Raw genomic sequence first — 14,956 nt, forward strand, 5'->3', positions numbered from 1 at the left:
ATGAGAGACCATAGCCTATTCTATCCCCGGGCGTAGCCTGCTATATTCGGCGTATTTGCCATACATGTCTTATAACGGTTTCAGCATACATTCGGAACATTCTCTGCATTTACGTGTCTCAGTTTTTATATTAAATACTCACTATCTAAGTAGGTGCATGGACAAACACATACATCATATAAGATAACGCTTGTGTTCCTGATAGCATTGGCCCTGGACATTTCGCAGTCTGTGCGATCCCATAAGGCACTAGGAAACGCAAACACGAACTTGGACTGAGACTAATGGAGTTCCTAGGATTCTGACTGGCGCGGACTGGGGTTCACATGCAGCAACACTGTGACTCAGATTCAAAGTCGCGAGATTCAAGACTTATACCTAAACTCACGTCCCTCAAAAACGGTGAATTTAGCAGCCGGACGCGGATCCAAGACGCCACGAATCGGACTCGCCACCCCCATGGCACCCACCGAGCACGCATAGAGCCGGCGCGACCTCGCTGACTCCCTCCGGCAAGTCGACCTCCGGCACCCACTCGCGCTTCAGTCCGGTGCAGGTGTACACCATCGAGTGTGACCCTTCGGGGGTGTGCAGACTGAAGCCCTCCGGGCAGGTCAGCGTCACTTGGTCTCCTTGCATGGTCGGCTCAATACGACTGCTGTACAGCGACGGCACGCGCTGTACCGCCGGCGGCACGGCGCCGTCTGCGGCCGCGCCCACCAGCTGCTCATACTCCAGAGAGCAGCGGGCTGCAAACAGGGCGCACGTGAGCCGAGAGCGACGTGACTGCCGCAGACGGTGTGTGTGTGTGTGTGTGTGTGTGTGTGTGTGTGTGTGTGTGTGTGTGTGTGTGTGTGTGTGTGTGTGTGTGTGTGTGTGTGTGTGTGTGTGTGTGTGTGTGTGTGTGTGTGTGTGTGTGTATGTGTGTATGTGTGTATGTGTGTATGTGTGTATGTGTGTATGTGTGTGTGTGTGTGTGTATGTGTGTGTATGTGTGTGTGTGTGTGTGTGCCAGCACATATGCACACACACGCGCTTACGCTCAAATTCACGCCCAGGTACACGCACAGGCACACACACACACACACACACACACACACACACACACACACACACACACACACACACACACACACACACACACACACACACACACACACACACACACACACACACACACACGCACACGCACACACACACGCGCGCGTTCGTGTGTGCCTGTGTGCGTATACGTAAGCGTGTGCGTGTACATGTGCGTGTGCGTGTGTGTGTGCGTGTGCCTATGCGTGTGCCTGTGCGTGCGCGTGTGCGCATGCGTATGCATATGCGTGTGCGTGTGTGCGAGCGTAAACATGAGCGTGTGCGTGTGCATATGTGCTGGCACGGCAGGAGGCTTTATTGGCTGACCAGGTCCAAAACAGCATACGGTGACATTATCCGGCATTGATTGCTTAACTCGTTTCGACTTCCTGTCTATCTTTTTTCGTCCTTATCCTCACTTGCCCCCCTTTCTGACCCACGATTTCACCCAGCCCTTGCCATGCATCCTGACGGTGACCTCAGACCCACCCTCACCCTCATGTTCCTAGCTCCCACCCCGCCTCCGCCCTCTCTCCCCCCCCCCCCACTCTCTCTCTCCCTCTCTCTCTCTCTCTCCCTCTCTCTCTCTCTCTCTCTCTCTCTCTCTCTCTCTCTCTCTCTCTCTCTCTCTCTCTCCTCTCTCTCTCTCTCTATTCTCTCTCTATCTCTATTTTCTTTTCCCTGTCCCTTTCTCTCTTCCCCTCTTTCAGCCGAGGTGACCCGCCTCGTTCCCTAACGCTGCCCTCATTACCCTATGCCCCTTCCCTCCTCTCCTTCCTCGGCCTCTGCCTCACGTGTCGCTTCGATGACGTATCCGGGGGTCTGGCAGAGGACGCCGCGTTGAATGTCGCTCTCTACGCAGGAGACAGCCGTCAGCAGTGCCGGGTTGCTGGCGGACAGGGCCGCGCACCGCTGCCGCGCCGAGCCCAGTCCGTCCTCAAAATCCGACTCGTTCAACGCCACGCCACCCGGCCTCCAAAACTGTCCGCCGCGCCTGCAGCCAGACGCCCGCCAAAGACAAGGTGAAGCACCAGGACAGGGCTCGGACGGCTGCAGTCAATAACGCGCTAGGCTCAGACTCAGTCGCGGAAATTAGGATCACGCGCGAACGCCGCGGTTGGTCTCGACGCAGAAAGTCAGGAGAAACTTCGCAACAAAGAAGAGCTTACGGGAAGGTTAGTACTACGGCGGAGGATTTAATTCTGAAGGTGGGACTCAGCATGAAGCTTTGTTGGTATCAGAAACCGGTGGTGCCATTGGACTAGACTAAGCCAGACCACCACAGTCTGCAATACGCGGAGTCTGCCGTACAGCTTGCAATAAGCGGAGTCTGTCATACAGATCTTGACCCCGGCGGGTCGGCCACGGCCGGGGCCGGACTCACTTGTACACGCCGACCATGGGCTGTAGGTCGGGATACGACCCGGACAGCTGCCGCGCCACGGTGTTGCCGAGCTCTGGCGTGTACGCGGCGGGTGAGCTGCGAAATTCGCCGCACACCTCCTCGTGGTTGGACGCCGTCGCATCCGCCACCATCTTGATGCAGAAGCCCTTGTGGAAGAGCTCTCCGTCCGGGCAGCCGGCTGACGAGCACATGCACCTTCATGGCCGGCATGCACAATCGTCGCCAGCTGTCAGACACCAGTCCAGCGGTCCATCGCTACAGGCTGGCTGTGCTGTTTTTTTTTGGGGGGGGGGGGCTTTAAGCTATGTTGGGCTGAGATTCTGAACCAGTGTATTCGCCTGCTCCCGGCATAAATGGCTGAGAAGCGTTTCCTAGTCTGTCACAAAAACGCGTTCGGAAACCTTTGCTATTTGTTCTACACATACCAGGCCCTGCAGTGTCCCTATTACATTGTGTGGCCGTTGTCAGCCATTCGGAAAAAAGAGGAACCGTTACCCGTGATACGTCTCCTACTGTTGCACACTCCGCACAACTAAGGTCCTCGCCCAGAGCCTGAAGTTGCAGAGGAGTCGATTTTTACGTTATAATGTTTGTTTCCAGGCAAAGTCGTCACGAGTGGTCAATGCAAAATGCTGCATACTTGCGGCCGCCCGTTCGTGCCAGACGCCTTTCGGCAATGGAGTTCACAGGCAAATTTTCTGTTTTCAAGATGAGTATGGCTGAAACACACTTATACAATTTTGAGATATTTCAAACAATGTTGTAATGGATTTGCGTTTCCCCCCCTTCACATCCGCACATGTCTGATAACCGTGGTCCAACGACGACTTTAGCCATCGCCACACTTGCGAAGGGAAGAACAGAGCGTCGTTTTGGAGTTTTGTGGTCAGACGCCAGGCAAAGTAGGTCAAAGCTGACATGGTATCATTGCAGCCATTATTGCGAGCAAAGCAACGAAATTGCTCACTGAGGGTGCATACACGGTACTTACTATTGGTCATGCAAAAGTAGCGATGATTAGCAAGGTTCCCTTCGGCATCTCTGTTGCAAGCTGAGGCCTCGTCTATCGGGTTCTGATCCTCTGCATCGTATCTTGCAAGCAGGCAGTTCGTACCTGGGTTAACTGCATCTACTGTCTTAACCTTTTCCATCCTGGCACTGAAGTAACTGTAAACATCGCATGCAATCGTCAAAAGGGAATAGAGCAATGCCCATTACCTCGACGTCTATCGGCATCATCTCCTTAATCCCACGCTGTGTCAGCGCTGCCCCGTCTCTCCCGCTGCACGACTACCACCCCATCCCAGGTGGATGTCCCCCATGCGGTGCTCTGCGGCCGAACGGCGCCTGCAGTCGCGATCACCGCCTCCAGCGCTCTCCCTCAGGACGGGCGCCAGTGCCGCCCACCTGACTCTCCCACTGTCGGGGTATGTCTGCACGTTCATGATGTACTTCTGCTGCGGGTCTGCGCTGGGCACGGAGCTGCGCGGCAGGAAGAAGTCGAGCAGCTGCTCATCGGCGTCGCCACAGGCTTTGGCCGCCGCCACCAGCCCGTTGACGCCCGAGCTGGGGCTGGAATTGATGCACGTCGTCCGACCCTGCTGGGCGCCCCCGAACTGGTAGGTCCCCAGGTACAGTGTGTAACCATCCGGACATGGCTCTGCAACCAGCCGGGCGGCGAGAGTCCTGTTAACTCGGGCGGTCACCAATTAACGCTTACATCAGCCAAAGCAGTGTTGCATCACACGGCAGAATAGAGGCGCACTTGCGACGTGGGACAAGAGCACGAACATTCCGGGCCCTTTACACGCTGCCAACCGTATAAAAGCGCAGTAAAAGGAACAGTGCACGGCCGGCTCCTGTCCGGCTGTGCGCCCAGTCCAGATGAAAACACATTTACGGGGCAACACGATCCCGTCTGGACCCGACTGAGCCTCGGCTGACCGTCCGGTAGCGGGCGAGCGTGGTCCCTCGTATCTCTCACCAATGCAGGGGTTGCCAGTCAGCAGAGGCCAGTCGTCCATGGCTGCCTGTGCGTCGGCATTCTCTTTGGCGCAGGTGAACGTCACGGAGTTGGAGAGGCCCGAACTCAGAGTCCTCTCGGTTGGAAGGACCTGTGCGCGCAGGACGCAGGACATCGGTGCTGACGGCTGGTGTTTTGCTGGACAGCCTCGTGACTGCCCCCCCCCCCCCCACACTGCAATTTATAATGCGTACCGAACATTCATAAAATAGCGGCCTTGATCTGCCGAACGCTGATCCAAGATACCCTGCTTTTTTCAAGTATAACAAATCTTTTAGAATGCTTGAAGAGGTTAGACAGCATATTCGGCTAAAGGATTTAACACCTTGGAAAACGGTTTCTAATCCTTTTTTCTAGAGTAAGAAGAAATTTTTTATACAAAGCTGCTTTTGGACCCAGCAAGCCGGAACACCATATATATATATATATATATATATATATATATATATATATATATATATATATATAGCCATTTTCCCGCGTTTGCATCCATCACCACGCCGCCGAATGAAACACGGTGGCAGTTAAAGTGCACCAAGTGACAGCTACCTCCAACTACGCCAATGGGAAGGCCATCACTTTGCAAAGCTACAACGCAAAGGCAAAGTTTGTAACACATACAGACGGGTAGTGAATGAATCAGGAGCGTGTCACACAACCTTACATGATAAAAACGCGCAACATGTTCTTTTCATTTTAGTTCTGAGACTATCAAATAAGTGTATCGGTCCTAGCCATCGATTCATGGCATACTTGCGACAAGCTCTTTTGAATTTTTCAGCACAACTAACGCGCGGTCATTTTTTCCCATGCATGGAAGCGCTGAACAAAGCTTGAGGTACTCTTGGCACGGAAATGAGCACGTAATGCAACGAGCAGAACTTCCAGCGAGAAAACGTGCTGCCTCACACCGCCGAGGGAACGACAGGGTGGTTAGAACACCCTCCGGAGAGAAAGTGGTTGTCCTGTTGTTGAGGATCCGATGGTCATCGCGTTCCGCGGGCTTGAGTTCATAGAATTCCTACCATTGGGTATATAGCCAAACTGGATACAAAAGTCATCGAAAACTATGTCTGAATTGAAAAGTAGTCAAAAGGGAAGTGAGAGCTATCTCTGCAGCAGCCTTCAGCTAGTGGATAGTGCGCGCACACACATCTGCATGATGCATCCACAGATACAGCGTGAGGATAGTGAGCGCACACACATCTGCATGATACATCCACAGATACAGCGTGTGGATAGTGAGTGCACACACATCTGCATAATACATCCCCAGATACAGCGTGTGGATAGTGAGCGCACACATCTGCATGATACATCCACAGATACAGCGTATGGATGGTGAGCGCACGCAAATCTGCATGATACATCCACAGATACAGCGTATGGATGGTGAGCACACACGCATCTGCATGATACACCCACAGATACAGCGTATGGATGGTGAGCGCACACACATCTACATGATACATCCACAGATACAGCGTATGGATAGTGAGCACACACACACACATCTGCATGATACATCCACAGGTAAGTAGGGCGGCAGGAGCAAATAATCGATCGGCCTGCCTGAGGCTGGGCACGTTAGACGGTGCAGTCGTCGAACACATCCGCGCAGCACAATGCTGTAATCCCAGAAATGCTTTTTTCTGAACGAAGGGGTTCCCAGGGTCCTGCCGGCGAGGCTTCCCACACATTCAGATTCAGATAGAGAACTTCCTCGGTCCAAAAACCAGTAGTTCGGAAGTTTGCCGAGGCGACCATTGCACCTCAACCCATGATTTCAAGACGTTAAGACCTATCAGGCAATGCGAACCTTAATAGTCACAGCACAATGCGATTGCTATGACTGTAGCGCAAATGATAAAGAAATGATGTTCGTCCATGGATGTGCATATCTGTCTTTTACTAAATAAAACGGGTCGAAGGAACACATCTCCAAGTTACTGAAAGATGACTCCCACTCAGAGAAATCAAAAGCAAGTTGTCACGTTGCCCAAAGCCAATGGCGCATGCTGTTTCCATCAACCAGCGGTGTAAAAACACTGTCATGTGGGATGATGAAAAGTAGATGTATTTAGCTTACCAGTGCTCGGTTCTTGCAGCTGATGGTGAAAGAAGACCCCACACTGAAGCTGGTCATGTTCATCTCCACATGCTCCAGTACCTCTCCCGGGAAGGCAAACAAACTCCTTTCCGAGCATTCATCTGGCAAAAGCAAACGACGAGTGATACAAACTTACAATGTTAGTTACGAGCATGAGCACATCAGCAACGTCCCCAGTGTCAATCGTAAGTTCGTCGAACTAGTTCCAGTCGTAAGTGCATCGGACGAGTACTTGCGGGCTTACGACGCACTCAGCTGCTAAGGCCATATGGCGTCGCCTGCCTCTCAGCATACAACTCCACACATGCCGTTTGGCTTCGTCACATTAAGCAGCCCGAAAATGTGGCGCATGTGATTCGCAAGCGCTTGGAATATGCTCTGTTAATGCCAAACGATGTATCAACGTAAGATCACGTGATGTGGATGCTTAGAGTCGTTTGAGTAGCGCGCTGATTGGGGCTATGCTCTTGAAAGCCGCTGCTTTGAAATCCTACACGCTTTATCGTTGTCGCATATTGCGTAAGCTGTTAAGCGCAATTGCGAGGAACATTCCGCACTTACATACAATAGTACTTTTAGTCTTATTCCTCTTCGAATAACCGGGATACATTGATAGATGCATTGATATTTCGGCTACACAACCGCATCAAAACGTTTTTAGGTAGAAAACTCAAACTCCAACTTGCCTGCAGATCCCACTTCCTCTTTTATCATCACATTTTTTTTACGAAGGATCGCTGTGCAAAACTGTTTTCAAAGCTCTTAAAACTTAAGCGTTTATTTTCTATCCTACGCCTTTGGCAGCAATTTTCGGCTAGACATGCTCCGTTTAAACATTTGTAAAGGCGCATAATTTGATAAAATCGCGGTTAGCTGGTAAGAATTGAGATCATCCTTTTATGGACAGGTACGAGGCCAGATGTCGTTCTGCGAAGCCTTTCAAAACTTACCAAAAGCATTCGGTGGCATTTGACGCAGACGCGACAAGGCAAACTCCCATATTCTGGTAGCGTCCCTGTTCATAGGTATGCGGTACTTCCAGAGCTTGACACAGTTTTTACAGAGCCTGCAGGGCTTGCCTGCCTTAGCATGATTCAAGCTGAATGATCCTCGAATGAAAGGATCCTCAAAGCCCGCCCTGCTCCACACAGCACCAATGTAAACAATATGAGGCAGCTGGTACCCAACGAGTTGGACTGATACACATTGCTGATTGCCGTACCATATTATACATTGCCACATTTTCCTGGAAATTGGGCGAATTAAAGGCATTGGCTGCAGAAATGTCTAAAAGTGGCCTCTTCTAAAATAACAGCCTTATTCTTAGTTGGATACGTGTGGTTTACCTATTGCACTTTAGCTGACTTGCATGAAAGCAATCATTTTCTTGTCAGAGTGTTTAGGATATACCTCGACTTCATAGAAACATTTTGAAATTGCACAAACTTTGCAGTGCCTTAATTCATCGCAAAAATTGTTATCTTTAAATAACGCCCTGCTGTAATGCGGGAATTTAGATACCTTTTCAGATGCTGGCGATGTGGTACGATCATCCCAATCATGCAGCACGTGTTCTTTAAGATCCCATTGCCTCGGGTGGCTCAGACCGCCCAACGGTCTGTTCAGCCCCATTCAGTCATCTGATGTGGACGACTCGAAAATCGCGGCTAGGCGAGCGCGTAATCAACCATACGAAATCTCATCGAAATGAGCACAACCAGCATTTTCCACCAGGCTTTGAACTTTTCAACAGTGTTACCACAACAACAATCTCAACATTTTCTTATCGTGAACTGCATTGCCGCATGCAAATCCGATTTGAGCTCGCAGGAAAATTGGCGGTCTTTGCTCCACATACATAAGTTCCCACACATCCTGCTTCCGATAACCTGGCATGGTAGGCTACGCCGCAACGCATGAATGAGGGACGGCACAGCTTATCGAGCGCTGCTTATGACCATCAGACCATGGGCTGGCACAAAGGCCAAAAGGAAAATCCCGACGGCCAAACGTCTCGCCGTTCGCATCCCTCCATGGGGAACTTACCAACAGCGTCACCACCACGTAGCCGGAGTGTGGCGGCCTTCAGTTCGGTGCTCAGCGTCGGCCAAGGATAGGCGCCCCCTCGATGGTTTGTGCCGTCCAAAACGAGCGTCAGGAACGGTCCCTGTGAGGCCGATGCCTGTTAGCGACAATCGATCCTGCTGGGCGTGCGGGCGTGCGACACATTGCCCCAGCACAATCAGGCAGTCAGGCATGCGACACATACCCGATCAAGCGTGCGGGGGCCGATGTGGAGGTGTGTGTGGTTGGTGACGAACGCTGGCGAATAAAGGACAGTTACCTGACCGCAAATAAAGGCCTGCGGCGGGGCGGCTTCGAGAACGGAGAATGTATGTGAGTGTGTTTGCGGTACATCATTGAGGGGTGCAGGGCACAGAGAGGGGGTACAGCTCCAGCTTCCCCAAGAGGTCGTGTGTCTCGAACCCATGTGAAACCTATATAAAAACATCACAAGGGAGGGGCATGTACCCTCGCGATCTCCTTAAATGTGGGCCTCTCCATGATGGCCGGCCCCGGCCGGCAAACAATCTCAGCTCTAAATATGAGGTGTGACCAAAAATGGACGAAAAAAATGTTTTTGGCTATTGGGACTTCTTGTGTTTTGGCAGTATCAAACATCATCGAGGTAGATCCTCCCGGCGTAAAAAATGGTTTCAGGCCACAGTAGCTTGCATGTGCCGTCACACCTCTGGTTCAAGACACAACCCAGCGTTGCATGCCACGGCAAGCGAAGCACAGGGGTTTGCGTCAGTTTGGGACAGTGGTCCACCAGCTCGGGACGTAAGGCGTTCGGGGAGGTTCCGTGTTTGCTTAACCTAAATTCGAAAAGATTAGTTTTACAACGACGCGTGTCTTACGTGTTTATCACCGCCGGTGTTATCATTTGTAACACTCTGTTCCGAAAAGCTACAGACACATAAACGGGCGCAAAATACGCAAACAAGAATGCAAACCCGAATACGACCAAGCGTCATTTGGGGGTCGTGCGTACCACCAAGGGCCGAACAAACATCGAACGTCGAGCATCGAACAAAACAGTACACTTAAATATAAAACGGGAGGAGCTATACAACCTTAACATTCCAGTTCCGTTAAATGGCCGTGACAGACAGTCGGCTGGCTGTCCACCTGCCACGTGCTACGTGACAAGTAACACGTGCCTCATAGCATAGCATGTGGCCTCGAAGCACAGATTGTGCTACCCTACTGCGATCGGTGGGATAGAGCTTTGCCTGCATCACTGACTGGGGTCGAATCTCAGTCGTGCGTCCGTGGACTGGGGCCGAGCCTGGACCGTGCAGCATTCTGTGGACTGGGGCCACCCCTGAGCGGCGGGCCCGTCTGGGGCCACCCCTGAGCGGCGGGACGGTCCGGGCCCACCTATGAGCAGCCGGCCGATCCGGGCCACCCCTGAGAAACGGGACGGTCCGGGACCACCCCTAAGCGGCGGGTTGGTCCGGGCCTGTCTGACCCGGCACCATACCTCGGCCGTGCTGGCCGAACACGTGCTCTCCGACGGGAGAGCGAACCAGACGGCCGGCTCGCAGGTGGACGTGAAGACGGCTCCGTTCAGCGTCTGCAGCCGGCCGTCACCTGCACACAGAGGCCGACGGCGCTGCACCTCAGCCAAATGGCGGGCTTTCCTGGTGGGCTCGCCTGAGCCTCGCTTGGTGTGGGCTGGTTGGAGAGTTGACGCAACAGGTCACGCTTATTACATGGCACAAGCTGCTGGACCGGAAAATTACAAATTGGCGGGACATTAGCTGCAGAAACAACCGCAAATCACACTGAATTATCAACGTTGTGACAGACATTCAGCCCGAGGGTTCAGCCATAATCCTGTGACGATCTTGCAATGTGAATAAGTGCTTCATTAACAAGTACTGTTTGATGTGGCAGCAGCTTTCAGTCGCATGCGGCTATTTTGCCCTAGTGCCATACATCGCCAAAAACACACCAACATGGGGTCGAATTAGTCATGCCCCAGATCTAGCTTCTGATTGTCAAGTTTTGTTTTATGAATCACTAAGAGGTGACCTTATGAAACTTCCTAGCGAGACTTTGGCCGGTGAATTAATGGCGGAGTACTATCGTTTTGAACTGTGTCGTTTTGGACTGCATCGTTCTATTGTCGTCTTCCATTTTTCTTTATTCTTTATTATTTACTCTTTATTCCCGTTCTTTAATTCAAACTCAAACTGCAGGGAATATACTCTGGCAGATGGCACACAACTGAAAGCAGTTGTTTGATGGTACCGCACGAGCTTGGCTGACCACCGGTACATCATACCCGCCATATTCCAAGAACGTCGCACGACAAATCATAGCGGCGCTTTCAAGACGCGTTTGCTGTGGTCGTCTGATGACTGAATGTTTTGCCACTGGCACCACGCCGGCCATGTAAGCGTATACCGACATGAATGGCGGCCTTCCATCCACAGCTGTGACATCGATGCATCGATGCTTTGCATCGACATGATCGATGCAAAGCGCCCCAGCTACTCGGACATCCGACATCGATTTACGAGCTGGCCCGCAGCACCAAGCGTTCATAATCGTCACGCATGCCGTCGGAGCGTTCCATCGCTCATAGAGCCAGGCAGTGCTATCAGTGTTGAAAACGGCAGCAAAGGCACTGAGAGAAGCAATCATTCGACAAAATATGATCGAGGGACAGTCCAACAAGGTTGAAAAGAATGGTCATCAGGCCGCGCCAGTCCTTGTCACCGGACTGGACGTCACGTACTGGACGATACATTAACTGTGCCAAGCTAGTGGGTTTTGCGTTGGAGTGCTTTATGCAGTTTTGGTTGTTGTGTAACTTCAACGATTTTCGATGGTTACGGTAATAACGACATGGAGCCCATATTTTCCGTGCGCATTTAAGTTTGGCTGAAGTAACCGTCCGTGTGCTATAGTCCCTTGTGCCTAGTGCAGTTTATGCTTACATCGGACATTTGGATCTGACAGAAACCCACGATATCCCCCAAAAGCTGACGGCCGCATAAGGCGGACGGCCATGGCGTGCGGCTCATGAGCCCGCCTAGCACGCTCGGATCGGCTAGTATTGTGCTCAGTAGCGCGCTGCAGAACCACCCCAGTCCTCCAATATCTGCCGATTTGATCGATTGTTTACTTGTGAATGATGTGAACTGAGGAGCTCGAGCCACGTACATAATGACCACTACTTCTCGCGGAACGCTTAGAGAGAATGTTTCACATGGGGGGATATTGAGGCAATCATCAGATGTGATAAAACAAGCTCACTTAAATTATTGTTATATTTTTTAGAAGAAAAGACTGCTTTAGATAAACACAATTTCTCCGTTAGTACATATGCTATTCGGTACGTCATTGTTTGATTACGCAATCACATCTTCCAAAACCTCGATTGAGAGGCAATTGACGGCCCGTTATGTCTTGAAATCGTGCTCACGAGCGCCCAGATTTTGAGCGACTCTGACAATTCTATTTATGCTCGACCTTAATCGCTGCATGGTTTATGTAATGGCAGGATTTGAATGACACTATTATGATGTCTATGAATACCAAGGTGGCATTGAAATATTCTCCCAGGCATACCGTCCCATTTTCGTGGGCGTGTGCCTCAGAAAATAGAGGGGTTTAAGTCTTAAGAAAGGCAGGAATGTGAACTGCACCGAATGGTCTTCAAGATACCCATTCTAGTTCAACACCTCGAACAAATGTGGAACACTCCTTTTACCATGAAGAGAAACAGAGAGACATGGGACACTCCCCTTTACCATGGAGAGGATCACCTCCTTTACCACGGGTTTAGCGCATGAGAACATCCTTCCTTAACCCTATTTCGAGGGGAATTCAAGACTGCTCCTTCCGTCATCCGAATGTACAGGTGTTAAGGCCCTTCGCGATTGGTTCCCTAGCGTTCCTCTATCCCATCTTGATTGAACACATGTTCACAATTTTCGACACCCTGTCACCGTTGATGACTGGTACAAGGAAGGCTAAGGCGTTCTACTGCACTGAAAGGTGCATCCAGGTAGCAATAGTGACACGTTTAGATGATACTCAGATGACGGAAGCGGATCTAGAAAACACGAGTCTGATAATTATCGTAGCAGGTCGGTACAATCGCAGCCACAGTCGCCGGTTTCATACTGAATATCTCTATGACCCTGACTTTTTTTATCCTGTCAGTTATTTTGATTATACCGATAACATTTTTTTAAGCCTTCAGGTAAAAAAAATTGGAGCAATTTTTGCTGTTCATGTCTTGAAAGCATTTTCAATGACAGAAATGCCAAAAAAAGCGGTGATCTTCTTCTAGTCTGCTTCCAGCATGGTGTGCGTATTATGATTGTAGACGTCCTAAAACAGTTGTTCCCAGCCCTATATGTTTAACCATTTGTCACTTTGCGCTCATTAAGTATTTTTTTAGTGTGTTTTGCCAAGGCAGCTAGTTTATTAAGTTAGCCAGGGCAAGCAAAGTAATTTAGAGTCGTCGAAAATCGCTGCCAGTATCCGACAACGTGGATTGAGAACACCACTGCAAAAAACATCCACATGAATCTAGGCGTCCTCGATGATGTAGTATAGAAATTGCATCTTGAGTATCTTAGGCTGGAGAAAATATTTTAAAACAGCAATCACTTCAATACAAAACAAATCATCGATACAATTTGCGACCCTACTTTTTACTATGTCAGAAAGATCTAAGCACTCCACGAAAGCATACCCCGTCTTATTATGCAAAGCAGAAGATGGAAACAAATATGCGGTGAACACTATTGTTTGGGCACCTAAATGTTTACCAGCACTTCCTCTTGAACCAAATACAGAGTCATGAGGATTCGAAAGCTCAGCGATGCCCAATTGGCAGAGGAAAAAGATGCATTTGAAAACAAATAATCTTAAAAGACATCCCAGAGAGGAAGTCGGTGCGCCAAGTTTTTTGCATGGATATTTCATGGCACGCATGCTTGTTGGTAGGTGGGCAAGTCGGTAAGCATATAGGTAGGAAGCCTAGAGTCAGACGCCCGCGAGGCTAGGCTGCAGATGCTTACTGAGTTAGGGGAACAAGTACAAAAATGCCAGTTGCCTGTGTACTATGGAAAGTGATAACATTTGTCCAAGTATTTTGTACCGTGTGAAAGTGTACACCGTGCCTATCTCCTCCTCACCTTATGCTGCGTATGCTAGAGTTGCGAGGGGCAAACAGCTGTTGAGTCACTTGAAAATGACAGTAAGCGTTACATACGTAAGCAGCATGTGCAACGCATCCAGACATCATAGATAGCATATTCGGTCCATTTTTCACGTGATGGCGGCCGGTTCCACCGTGGGGGAAGGAGGGGTACATCGGGTACCTATGGGGTCAGGTGGATGTCCGCTTTGACTCGAACGTCGAGCTCCGGGAGTGGTTAGTTCCGCCGTGGCCTCTGAAACGTCCTCTGTTCATGTAACCTTATGATAGCGCAGAATGGCATCGGAGATGGCCAGCGAACTGAAGCAGCTGGAAATTGAGCAAATATCTCATCTGGTAAATGTGCTATGGTGTGCACTGATGGTTTCACGTGGTCCAGCGGAACCAGCTGTGCATTTCTCTGTGATGATGTTCCTAGGCGTTTCTGTTTGCTAAGAGACTTGACCGTTTTTATTACCAAACTGTATGCGATTTGCAAGACTTTGACATTCTTCAGGACACACGGATGTAAGTGCTCTCCTATCTTAACAGACTCGTGAGTGAGTGAGTCACTGGGGCTTTACGACGCACTCAGCTGCTGAGGTGATACGGCGTCATCTGCCTCTCACCCTGACAGGAAGGACGAGCACTGCGGGGAATCGAACCCCGCATCTCGCGTTTCCCAGTCATGCAGGGTTAACGCAGATGTGCTAACCCCACTACACTACCGGCCCCCTCATCTTAACAGATTCAATGAGCTCTTTTTATCTATAAATCAGCTCTCACACATGGATTTTGCAATTGCAACAAATACGTCTACGATCACCCCGACTACGTGCGTGTCGTAAGGAGGTGATCTTGACGTGAATACCGAGTCACATCGGTACATGGCTGAGCGAGTTGCGAACGAAACGTCTCCGTTTCTGGTTAAAATGACTCATCCTGATTTAAAGTGTACGATATTCGTACATTATTGGTGTCGTTAACAGCGGAGGTGGGATGCGGACTCCAGTCGATTAAAGAGATACAACTGGCAGTAGGCGGGTAAACATAAAACAATAGGAACGACCCGTGCTTAAGTGGTTGACTTTTGTCGGCTGGTTTTGGGCA

General features: G+C 50.4%; 1 protein-coding gene across 1 annotated transcript in view; it reads right to left on the reverse strand.

Moving 5' to 3' along the window:
* The window catches only part of LOC119102263 (uncharacterized), a 45,632-nt gene that overhangs the window by 16,236 nt on the left and 14,440 nt on the right, over window positions 1-14,956 (reverse strand). The window contains exons 4-12 of the mRNA XM_037225633.1: window positions 10,166-10,275; window positions 8,665-8,785; window positions 6,598-6,719; window positions 4,470-4,599; window positions 3,893-4,145; window positions 3,477-3,652; window positions 2,465-2,663; window positions 1,875-2,074; window positions 471-749 (exon numbers count right to left, since the gene is read on the reverse strand). Coding sequence (XP_037081528.1) covers window positions 471-749; window positions 1,875-2,074; window positions 2,465-2,663; window positions 3,477-3,652; window positions 3,893-4,145; window positions 4,470-4,599; window positions 6,598-6,719; window positions 8,665-8,785; window positions 10,166-10,275 — 1,590 coding nt within the window. The remainder of the gene's footprint in view (window positions 1-470; window positions 750-1,874; window positions 2,075-2,464; window positions 2,664-3,476; window positions 3,653-3,892; window positions 4,146-4,469; window positions 4,600-6,597; window positions 6,720-8,664; window positions 8,786-10,165; window positions 10,276-14,956) is intronic.

This window comes from Pollicipes pollicipes, unplaced genomic scaffold, assembly GCF_011947565.3.
Source record: "Pollicipes pollicipes isolate AB1234 unplaced genomic scaffold, Ppol_2.1 Scaffold_5724;HRSCAF=6776_pilon_pilon_pilon, whole genome shotgun sequence".
Classification (NCBI taxonomy): Eukaryota; Metazoa; Arthropoda; class Thecostraca; order Pollicipedomorpha; family Pollicipedidae; genus Pollicipes; species Pollicipes pollicipes.